Below are 12,363 nucleotides of genomic sequence, written 5' to 3'. Positions count from 1 at the left end.
CATGGATTGGATATTAAATGCTAGTGAATGTTGATTACTTGTATATGTACTGACTAGTCAGGGACACTGATCTAAAGAGTCAGAAATGGCATAGCGTCATAAACGCCGGGCCAAATGAAGATTAGATCTAATCGATATCAGTGTTGGATGGCTCTAAGGCATTAACACTGGACCGACCCTAAGGTCGATGAACTTATAAGTGCTTGGCTAGTCTGAGACTAGTTATTCAGAGCCAGGGCATATGGCCCCGGTGACTGTTTGTCACATGGCTAGGGAACGCTGTTCCAGGGTTATGACTCTAAGGTCATGAGGAAGGTTATGTTGGTGACCATTCACCATACACCTATCCTGCTCAAACTTATGAAAGGTTCACTTATCAGTTACGCCCGAGTGACCCTATCGTCACATGGCTAGAGGGGGTTGTACCCACCTTTGTGACTTTTGCGACTGTCACCTATTTGTTTGGATTGATAGTCCTAAATAATTATTATGATCATTGTTGATATTATATCATGCTATATTGTGTTTTCTTGCTGGGCCTTGGCTCATGGGTGCTATGTGGTGCAGGTAAAGGGAAAGGGAAAGAAAAACCCACCCAGCCTTGAGTGGAGAGCTTAGGTGGTGATGTGTAAATATGTTGGATTAGCTTATACAAGATCTTTATTTATATTCATGTATATCTAAAATTAAACAAATTAATACGAGATAGCCTAAAACATATTTCTAAAATTGAATTCAAAGAGAAACAAATAATATAATACTTACAGTATACGCAGCGGAATTAAGAGTCCTTCCTTCAGTTTCTCTAACTCTTGTATCCTTTCTGTCGCAGAGTATTATCAAGAAACTGAACCGATCTTCTATTTTCTTCACGATCTTCCATTGTATCCTTAGAACCACCTAGACTAGTGTGGGAAATTCTCAACACATGAGATAGATATAGAGAGAAGAAGAGAAAATAACAAAGAGGCTTAGAAAATGACTTGTGTTTAGAGAGAATCTAAAACTATCAGAAAATCTGACTTGTGACTTATCAAACTTCTTGTTTTGACTTCTCTCTAAGCACTCCTTTTATAGACTCAATTAGGCCATTTAATTTAATTAAAAAATCAATAAAATAATAGCCATTTTGAAGCCCTAGGTCGAAATTATCATGGGTTATAGGCCCGTGAAATTTCCCATTTGATTATAAGCCCATTGGACTTAAAATCAAGGCTTGTATTATTTTCTATTGATTTAATTATTTAAATCCTTTATCAAATTAATTATTTATAATTTGAACCTTGATTTAAATTTATTTATTAATTTAGATACCAATTTATCTTAATTAATAAATCTGCCATAAATTCTATTTTCTTCTCAAAATTACACAACTCTGTGAAACTATCCAAAATTGACCTGGTCAACTTTGATAATTCTAATTGATAATTAAATCAATTAATTGAGACTATCTAGATGATTTTATCCAAGGTACAATGGGGACCATGGGCCTATGAAATCAAGCTTCAATAAGTTATCATAAATCTAACAAATAAATTTACTAACTTATTAATTCCTCGTGACTCCACTATGGACTTGGAATTGTGCTCTTGAATTCATAGAACGCTCCATAACAAATATAGATACGCTATTAATTATCCATTGTTACAACCATAATTTTCACTTAATCCTCTATAGACGGTCTACAATGAGATAGGACTAAAATACTGTTTTACCCCTCATTGTATTTTATCCTTAAAACACTTAGTTCCTTGTAAATGATATTTCAGTAAACTAATTTAATTACTGAAATGAGATCTCTATCATTTAACACCTTGAACCAAACTAAAAGGAAACCATCGTTTCACTTCTTCATCAGAAGCTATAGATGTTCATATCTATGATTAACACTCCCACTCAATTACACTACCGAGTTCCCAAGATGTAAGTATGGGCTAGTCCGTAGGGTAAGCTGGTAACGAACAAGTCAAAGAACTCAAATAATACAATCAGTTAGAATACTAACCACTCAGAATTGAGATTGAATTGACCTATGGTCAACTATATGATATGACTAGAATAGATAATAACGGTATGTTTACTTATCTTATCAACTGTCAATATCAGTCCTGTCCGATGTAACAAATACATCCGATCTTATCTACTTTGCTAATGTTCTGGAAAGAACATAACACTGTAATGTGTAAGTAGATCATATCGTAGATTGGCAAGTCAGTGTAAATCCGGTGCACTGACTAATCTTAGGACTAACTTATTTTGAACATATAATCATATTTATATTCTACTGTGATTACGTCACTATAAATAAGATTAGCTATATGCTCGGGATTTAATAGAAGTTTATATTAAACAAATAATCATGAAAATAAAACATGTGAGCAAAGTGATTGACCAAGTCAAAAAATGATTTCTATTCTTTTATTGATAATAAAATGAGATTACAAAGAATTTGAGTTTTAATTAGGGCATAAAACCCCAACAAACTCCCACTTGCACTAATTGAAACTAATGCCTTAATTCTACTAATCCCATTTCCTTGATATGCTTATCAAATGTAGCTTCTGGTAGTGTCTTTGTAAACGGATCCGCAAGATTGTCTTCAGTTGCAATCTTCATAACCTTCACATCTCCCCTGGCCACATATTCTCGAATAATGTGATACTTCCTTTCTATATGCTTACTCCTCTTGTGACTTCGAGGTTCTTTCGAGTTGGCTATCGCTCTTGTATTGTCACAAAACAACACAAGCGGTTTATCCATTTCTGGAATAACATCAAGATCTTAATAGAACTTCTTTAGCCAGACTATTTCCTTAGCTGCTTCTGATGCAGCTATGTACTCAGCCTCCATGGTGGAATCTGAGATTGCAGACTGCTTTACGCTTCTCCAAATCACAGCTCCACCCCCAAGAGTAAACACCATTCCAGAAGTAGCTATGCCCCAAGGGGTACCCAGTTTTGTGCGCATGGGTGAGGACTCACACACTTGACCACCACGCGCGCGCGCCGCCGTCCGTCCGACCGAGCCGAGCTGAGCTGAGCTGAGCTGGCTGGCGGGTGGGTGGTGTGGTGTCGTATTTTTATTGTGACAGTCAGAATCCCGTCATCCGTAAGGGGAAAGACCAGTAAAGCTGTGCAATCCCACACCGCCTGGGGACGGTCAAGTGTGATGATTCTAAGACTGTGTAGGTATGGGACTACACAGTTGAAGATGGCTTAAATGGATTGATGGGTACTACCTATATCAGCAAGATGCATCTTATTTTCGGTAGCCCATCACTTGAGAACTCCAAAGTTAAGCGTGCTTGACCTGGAGCAATCTCAAGATGGGTGACCTCCTGGGAAGTCTTTCCCAGGAAGCGTGCGAGTGAGGACAAAGCACGCTGGAAAGACTCGTGTTGGTTTGTAAGGCCAGTCGTCATTCCAGAAAGCAGCCATAGTGACGTGGGGCGTTACAGTAACTGCTTACAATCAAAATCTCTAATCCCCTCCCCAGTGCACCACTATTCGTATTTATAGGCACAGAAGTGCACTGGGTTTGGGCCGGGCTGACCAGAGCCCAATAAGGGTGTAAATACCATTACCTTCTCTGATGGGAGCCTAATACAAAGGATTAAAATATGAAGTGTATAATAACCAAAGCCCATTGGGCCAACCCAAACAATATCTTATTCTAAGACGTGCGACAAACTGGAGTTATAGTCTGGGTATTCTGGGCTGCGAGGGAGATTTGTGGGACAAGATCAGTCAGAATAGTGGCAGCGCAGGTCTGAACCAATGGCGTACAATCCTAAGGTAGCCTCTTCTGCAGGTTAAGCGTGGGGACAACCCCCACGCTTCATGGGACGATGTTAGTATCCTGGACACTTTATCTCACCGAACTCGGACAACCGACCCGGGTTCGTTTACCAACGTCCCCCTCCGTTCACCAAGGTCCCGGACCATTTACCAGGATCCCAGACTGTTTACTAGGGTCCAGGTCTATCCACAGCGATCCCGACTCCCATTTCGGCTTTGGGAGTCGCGACCTCCTCAGTCGCGCCTCGGGGGATGCTGGGGAGCGGTCCCGGGTTCATACCACCTACCCAGCACTGGTCCCGGTCCGCACTCCCGGACAACTTTAGGCCTTGCCCAGACTTGGGCTGCCAACACCCGTTTTCCTCTCGTCAAATGGGCCCGAACTGGGCCTTAACTCCAAATCGGGCGGCCCACGAGCTTAGACGTGGATTTGGACACCCGGAGTGAAACGGGGATAACACCTTGTAAAGAAGAAACCATTCTCGGCCCTCTGCAGCTAAGTGCATCCGCCACAACATTGGCTTTACCGGGGTGGTATAGTATGTCGCAGTCATAATCCTTGACTAACTCCAACCACCTCCTTTGCCTCATATTTAACTCCTTCTGGGTGAAGAAGTATTTGAGGCTCTTGTGATCAGTGTAAATCTCACATTTCACCTCATAAAGATAGTAACGCCAAATCTTCAATGCAGAGACAACCGCTGATAATTCCAGGTCGTGTGTCGGATACCTCTGTTCATAATCTTTTAGTTGCCTAGAGGCATAGGCTGTCACCTTACCAGACTGCATCAGTACACATCCCAACCCTTGTTTTGACGCATCACAGTAAACCACAAAATGCCCGTCCTTTGAGGGTAAGCTGAGTACAGGTGCTATTAAGTCGGCTCTTCAATTCCTGGAAGCTCTGCTAGCATTTATCTAACCAGGTGAACTTCAGATTCTTTCTTATCAATTCTGTCATTGGTGCGGCTATCTTCGAAAATCCTTCAACAAACCTCTTGTAATAACCCGCCAAACCCATAAAACTTCTGGCTTTCAAGGCATTCTTTGGTCTTGACCATTCTTTCACTGCAACAATCTTTGTAGGATCTACTTCCACTCCTCCATTAGTGACAATATGACCTAAAAAACCAACCTCATATAACCATAACTCACACTTCTTGTATTTGGCATACAGCTGATGCTTTCTCAATCGTTGAAAGGTCAGATGTAAATGCTCCTCATGTTCTTCTTCTGTCTTGGAGTAGACCAATATATCATCTATGAACACAATGATAAATGGATCCAAGTACTCCTTGAAAACCATGTTCATGAGGTCCATAAAAGCTGCTGGGGCATTTGTGAGTCCAAACGACATCACCAAAAATTTGTAATTCCCATACCTGGTTCTGAAGGCTGTCTTCGGTATACCATCATTCTTGATCCTCAACTGATGGTATCTCGGCCGAAGATCGATTTTTGAAAACACCTTGGTCCCCTGAAGTTGGTCAAGTAGATCATCGATTCTCGGCAAAGAATATTTGTTCTTTATTGTGACCTTATTCAGCTCCCGATAATCAATACACATCCTCATAGACCCGTCTTTCTTCTTGACAAAAAGAACTGGTGCGCCCCAAGGAGAATAGCTCGGTCTGATGAACCCCAGCTTAAGTAATTCCTCCAAATGAGTTTTGAGCTTCTTCAATTTTGTTGGTGCCATTTTGTATGGTGCTCGAGATACTGGCGTTGTCCCGGGCATCAAATCGATTACAAATTCTATCTCCCTGTGCGGAGGTAAACCTGGCAGTTCTTCTGGAAAGACATCGAGGAACTCAGCTATAACTCTTGTCTCTTCAGGTCTCCTTTCTATCTCTTCGGCTGCATTGACCATATTCACGAGATACCCCAAACATACGTGTTGCAACATTTCTCTGGCTTTGATCGCTGATATGATATGAGTTATGGGTTTCTTGCTTATGCCTTCGAACTCAAACGGATCTCTGCCTTCCGGTGCAAATACCACTTTCTTGCATTTGCAGTTGATAGATGCTCCGTATTTGGAAAGAAAATCCATCCCCAGAATTACATCAAAATCAGATAAATCTAATACAATCAGGTCTACATACAATTCCCTCCCATATATCCATAAAAGTACAACTTTAACCCAATTTTTAGATATTACAATTTCCCCCGAAGGTAATATAGTCCCAAACCCCACATTAAATAATTCACTAGGTGCATTTACTTTACAATTCTACTAGAAATAAAAGAGTGCGAAGCACCAAAATCAAATAAAACTTTACATGTGGTATTGGCCATAGGGATCTGATCTGTTACGACGAAAGGGCTTGCCTCAGCTTCAGCTTGGGTGATAGTGAAGACTCTAGTTGGGTCGTACTTGTCATTCTTCTTCTGTTCTTCCTTATTGCCAGATTGTTCCCATGTCGGACAATTGCGCTTCATGTGACCTTCCTTCCCACATTTGTAGCAAACTCCAGCTCTGCACTCACTAGAATGGTGTTTTGTGCACTTAGGGCAAGGTGGAATGTTTCTGCCACCATTTCCATCAGGATGGTTGTCATTGTTGGGCTTGGGCCGTTTATCATTTCCGGCTTGGCTTGGCTGCTCCTGTCCCTTTTTCCTGTTGTCATTAGAGGTGGTTGTCCCACTCTTCTTGGCATCCCTTCTAGCAACATTATCTTTCTAGATTCTCTCTTCGCTTCTTTCAGCCGTAAGAGCCATTTCCACCACTCCCGCACAGGTGAAAACACCTCTGGAAACAATCTCCACATCCCAAGCTATCATTGGTTTCAGACCTCTCACAAACCGGTCCGCTCATACCTTGTCATTAGGTACAAGATCCTTGGCAAACATCGCCAACCGATCGAACTTCTGTGCATATTTTGTCACCGGGAAATTAACTTAAGTCAGCTTGGTAAATTCATCCATTTTTGCTGCTAACACTGCGGAGTTGTAGTATTTATCATTAAACACCTGTTTGAATCCATCCCAATCCATAGTGTTAACAGCCCGTGATTGTTCCACTACCTCCCACCAAATCCTAGCATCTTTTCTCAGCATGAAAGATGCGCACACCACTCGTTCATTGCCTTGAACTCCCATCATGTTCAAGATCCTCTCCATCCCACTGATCCACTCCTCTGCCTGGACCAGATCGATGCTACCTTCAAACACTGACGGGTGTTGCTTTTGGAACCTTTCAAACAAGGGCTCCATACAATTCTCCGCAACCGGTAACCCTACACTGGTAGGTGCCTACCTAACCATTGGTGCTTCAGACCTTACAGGTGGCCCAACTTGCTACCTCAATTGATTGATCTCTGTGTTCTGTCTTTGAATGGTCTCTTCCATTCTCACAAAACGTTCCTCCCATCCTTGTGGCGGTTTGGGCTGTGCTGCATTCACTGCTGCTCTTCCCCTACCTCGACCACGTCCTACTCTGACTGATCTACGAGGGCGCATTCTCAATTTCCTGAACCACACACGTAAATAACTTATAATGAAAAATGGATTATTGCGATGAAGAGATCATTATAAGAGAACGCTAAGTACGTAAATGTGCATTATCAAAAAGCAAAAATTCATAAGTAATCTTTAATCGCTTACAGTACAGTGAGTCGAGCTCGTCATTAGCGATGAACTTTACATGTTAGGGCTTACCATAGATTCTTTAGGACCATTTTGCTCTGATAGCATACTGTAACGCCCCGATTTCCCGAGACGTTACTTAGGGAGTCCGTTTAAAAATACCAAACAATAAATACTTTAAGACACTAAAAGAAAATATTTATTTAAAATTTAAATAGACAATGAGATCTCATTATTTAAAAATAAAAATGTTGGACGCTAGGTTTAATAACAAAAACATAAAGAAAATAACCGTTCAAGTCTGAAAAATTAAAAACATAACATTTATTTCTAAAAACATAAAATAACTGGAGCCCAGCCTCTAACATGTTCCGCCCATTCCTCGAGCCTGCACCATTCACTGTTTTGCTTTGCCTTTACCTTAAGTAGTGTGTTGTCTGCTGACGTGTCCCAAACCACTTGTTGTGTCACCTCGACGACTACTAGCTCCTCTAGAAACATCCAGAACGAGTTCGCCGGAGTTGTCGTTTTCTTCGGCGCCGGCGAGGTTGTTTCTTTTGTTTCTGGCTACCCCAACATTCCAAACCACTTGGAAACTTCTCACACTCGTTCCAGCAGTCCAAATCGACCCTAAGACACCAAAGAATCACGCCACAATCGCCTTGGTCGAAGTCTTCTTCTCCAACGCCGGTGTACTGCCAACAATGGAGCTCAAAATTGGTTTTTCTTGCTTTGGACCAATTCAGCTTGTTTCTTCACGTTCAAACTGATTCTTGGAGTCCCCTAAGCTTGTTTGTCACTAACCACACACACAATGCACTCTTAAACACCCTTAAATCCAAAATTATCCAAGAATATGCATTTTCTTGGATAAAAATGGTGAATCCCAATCCGGGACCTTATAATAGTTTTTCCCACACTCAAAAGGTTTATTTCCTCCCCTAGAATGATTCTAGAATGTCCAATACCGCCTAGATTTTCCCAAGTGCAAGAACTCAAAAATTTATTCTCTTTTTAAAAAAAACGATAATTGCATTCTCTCTCTTCGACCCTTTGCTTCCCTCTTTATTTCCACAATTTATTTCCTTTAGATTATCATGGTAAACACGTTTTTAAAAAAAAAAAGTTTAGAAAATAAGTTAGCATTTGAAGTGGTAAGATCATCTTTTCAATAAATTCTTTATATTTTTTTAAAAAAATAATAAACTAAGGTTCCATAACTGATATCATCAGTTAAATTTTGAAAATTTGACAAATTTTATCAATATTTAGTCATGTTAAATCAGAAGAAATAAAGTCTCTAAAATGCCCCTTGAACCAATCCCAAACTTGAGGGTATTATGATCTTTTCGCAAATTCAGTTAGTTAATATTATGGCAAACCAAAAATTACACATAATATAATAACATAATTTCAAGCATATTATTATTACTATTATGCTCATAATAATAATAATTTTTAATTAAATAAATAATAACTTTACCCGAGCTATTATTTATTCACTTGACATTATTCTCATGTTGTGATTCCACAAAAACTCAAACATGAGAAACCATGAATTTTATTTCCATTGGAAATCATACATATCCAATATTCCATCAAATGAAAAGAAAAAGAAAAATAACAAAGATGCACACAGTGGAAAAATTACGAAATGACCCTTCTGGGAAAACGGATATTACAATCATAACCCTAGAAAAGATGTTTGGTTCATCATGAAAACTAAAATAACCAAAAAAATTCAATAAAGAGTGTATAAAGAAAGATAGAAAAAAAAACTATAAGAATAATAGCCTTCAATGTTCTCTAAACTATTTAGGACTTCAAAAAATCACAAAGTAAGCAATTTTTTCATAGTAATAAGGTTGTGAAAATAATATTTTAGATGTTGACACTTGTCACTTGATGATGCTAAAAAATATCTCATTTTGAATTTCAAATCTCAAATCTGTACAATGTGTCATATCGTTGGTAAAATATCACCTAGTAAACATTTGAATTTGACTTTGCTTATTAGACAAAATTTTGTAGGAATTTTAATAGTATTTCTAATACCACCAAGAATGTGTAAATCAAATATGTGAGCAGAGAGATCCGATTAAAATACCAAAACTATCTTAGATTCAAAATATCTAAGATTATTTGTAACAAATTAAGTTTGAATTCTTTTTAATCTTCTCCAATCAATTTAAATAAATATTTTTTTCTCATATTATTTTAAATAAATTTTCAAATATTTCCTAAATATCCATGTAACATAAAATAATTAAAAATATATAAAAAATAATAAAACTTTAAAAAACTAAGCCTAAAAAGTGACTAGAATTATTTCTATTTTTATTTTATATAATTCCAACATTTAATATTTATTAATAATCTATATATAAGAAATAATTTTAATCATTTATAGTAATGGTCAATATTGCGAATAATTAACATTCTCTTCTAAATATGGTCAACATATATTCAGTTACCTAATTTCATATCCTCATTGATTATCAAATATTCTGATATTAATTGTGACAGATTTTGATGGAAAGTCCCACCTATATAAATATAGAGTATTAATCCTCAAGCTCACTGCTCATTTTCTTACTTTCAGATACTTCATCTAAAAAAGTTAGTAAGAGGTTGGAAGTCCGTTTATCCTCACTAATTCTCTTATATTTTATTTTGCATATTTAAAATAAGTATATCGAAGTTATTAATATCAATTATTGAAGGTACACAATCTCGATCCTCCGTTTATTCTATGTAACTCTCTAATTTAGTTTATTAGACTACATTATCTTTCTTTTATTCATTTTTGTTAAGTTTAGTTTCAATTTTATTCAATATTAGGTAGTATATGCTCATCTTTCAAAATTTTTTTATTTCACTTTTATTATTTATCATTTACCTGTATTTCTCTTTAAGTTATTACCTTTAATTATTATATAAATATATTTATAATTGTTTTATAAAACCTATGTCTTATTTTAAGATATTTATTTTATATGATATTTAAATTGTAGATATAATTATGATATTATGATATCCTATATAATAGGTTAGTACTTAATGGTTATGTCAATTTATAACTATTGAATTATATTTTTTTAATTATTGGACCATTAATGAAGGGTAGTGATTAATTTAATAATTGAGTTACAAAAATTATGAACATTAATTGATAACCAATAACCTATACAACCTGATTGCATAATATTTACTCAAAATATTTTATTTGCTTAAAAATAATGCTTGTTAAAGTTTACCTTATTTAAAAAAATTAATTTAATTAAAATTATTAATTATTTTCTAAAAATTAATTATTTTTAATCAAAGTAACAATATTTTCAATTATAGTTCATAGTTGTTTATGTATTTATACTTATGTTCTTAATCTAAATCTTTTAACTTATAAATCCTTTAAAAAATATTTACATTTTAATAATTTGATATACATTAATACCTAATACTTTTTATTTTTTTTAAGTGAAATAATTTATTTGTAGATAAGAATTTATATTTAATCGTGGTATATTGCAAGTTATTGAATAAAAATTGGTCATATAAATTAGAGTGTTAGACCATAATTGAATATCACCATTTATAATGACTAATATAGTTTTGTAAAATAATGTATCGAAAAACTACAAATAATAATAAGAGATTTTTGGATTTAATAAAAATTTATAGACAACATCAACAAAACTTTCTCACTCACACATATAACGAAAATAGGCATATAAGAACATTTTTTTTAAGAAAAAAAAGCCTTAATATTTAAATTAGAATAAATCATATAAAAAATTAGAATTATAGGACCAAAAATAAATACAAAAGAATAATAGCAATTTTACTTATAAAAATATTAACATTAATTATGTATTTTTTTTTTTTTTGTAAGCAAGCAAATTCATTCATAAAAAAATCACCAATACAACCTACAATCACCTAAGAAGGAAACCAGAGTAATAAAGAACCAACAAATTCTATACAACTAAGTCTCCAAACCAGATTTTATCTAATTCAGAAACACTATTCTTCAAAAAATTATACCCTCTAGCTTTAATGTCTCTTGTAATATGTCTAACTGTACAATCAACACTTTAGACTTTGTCCTCCCATAAAGCAAGGTTCCGCACTCTCCACAAATGATAGGTAGTTGTTGCTAAACTATAAGCAAAAATCCCCCTCTTGAAACGGGAGAGACCCTTCCCTCTAGCAAGCCATCTCATAAATCCTTGAAGATTCTTAGAACTTGAATGCCAACCCAGCCAAAGTTTCACCTTTGTGATACACTTCCTACTATAACAACAAGAGAAAAACAAGTGAAAATTATCTTCTGTAGTAGTGTCACAGATCAAATAAGAAAATGAATTCGCTATTCTCATGTGATGTATAATTATGTATTTTTCATACTATAATCTTATAATGACTATTGTAATAAATAATTAACTTAATTTTTAATTTGGAAATTCAGTTTAATTCCAAAATTAAAATCTAACTTTTTTTTATATATCTTTTTGAGTTATAGAAACAATATATAAAAGTTTACTAAAAATGTAATTACATTTAGCCGTATCCATTGAAAACTCTTCCCTTATATAATATTCTAACATCTTTTTGAAAAAAAAAAATTGGACCTATTTGGGCCCACATCATGACTTTTAAATTTCTTTGATGGCTTAGTGGGTGAAATGATTTTTACATCACTTGAATCATTATTTTCTTAAGAATGCTATAGTGCTTCTTCACATATGAAAGTACTATTCCTACTTCAAACAATATTTTAATAACATTTTATTTTATTAATGTATAAGATGTAATGTACAAGTTTAATGTAAATTAAAAAAAATTGATGATGTATTTTGAAAAATAAAATAGAGACACTTATTTTGGATAATTCATCATTTTTGAATGAATTTAAAAATACACTTTATGTATTTTAAAGATTTTATTTACGAGATTTTAATAATAATTTTTTTAATCA

At 35.4% G+C, this 12,363-nt stretch overlaps 1 protein-coding gene across 1 annotated transcript; it reads right to left on the bottom strand.

The window, feature by feature from the left end:
- Positions 1-4,704: 4,704 nt before the first annotated feature.
- Positions 4,705-7,477, bottom strand: LOC133780140 (uncharacterized). The gene is made up of 7 exons (XM_062220013.1): positions 7,458-7,477; positions 7,102-7,269; positions 6,771-6,993; positions 6,618-6,668; positions 6,080-6,479; positions 5,548-5,894; positions 4,705-5,274 (listed from the first exon to the last, which is right to left on the bottom strand). The coding sequence occupies exons 1-7, from the start codon at positions 7,475-7,477 to the stop codon at positions 4,705-4,707; spliced, it is 1,779 nt and encodes a 592-aa protein (XP_062075997.1).
- Positions 7,478-12,363: the final 4,886 nt, after the last annotated feature.

The sequence above is a fragment of the Humulus lupulus genome, chromosome 5 (genome assembly GCF_963169125.1).
Source record: "Humulus lupulus chromosome 5, drHumLupu1.1, whole genome shotgun sequence".
In the NCBI taxonomy this organism is placed as follows: domain Eukaryota; kingdom Viridiplantae; phylum Streptophyta; class Magnoliopsida; order Rosales; family Cannabaceae; genus Humulus; species Humulus lupulus.
This window is presented reverse-complemented; position numbering and strand designations above follow the sequence as displayed.

Excerpts from the sequence above, each read along its gene's own strand:
- LOC133780140 (XM_062220013.1), bottom strand. The coding sequence starts at position 7,477 with ATGGTCCTAAAGAATCTATG. Across the intron at positions 6,994-7,101 it reads ACAGAGATCAATCAATTGAG|GTTCCAAAAGCAACACCCGT; the intron begins GTAGCAAGTTGG and ends CTTGTTTGAAAG. Across the intron at positions 5,895-6,079 it reads CCCTATGGCCAATACCACAT|ACCTGATTGTATTAGATTTA; the intron begins GTAAAGTTTTAT and ends AATTGTATGTAG.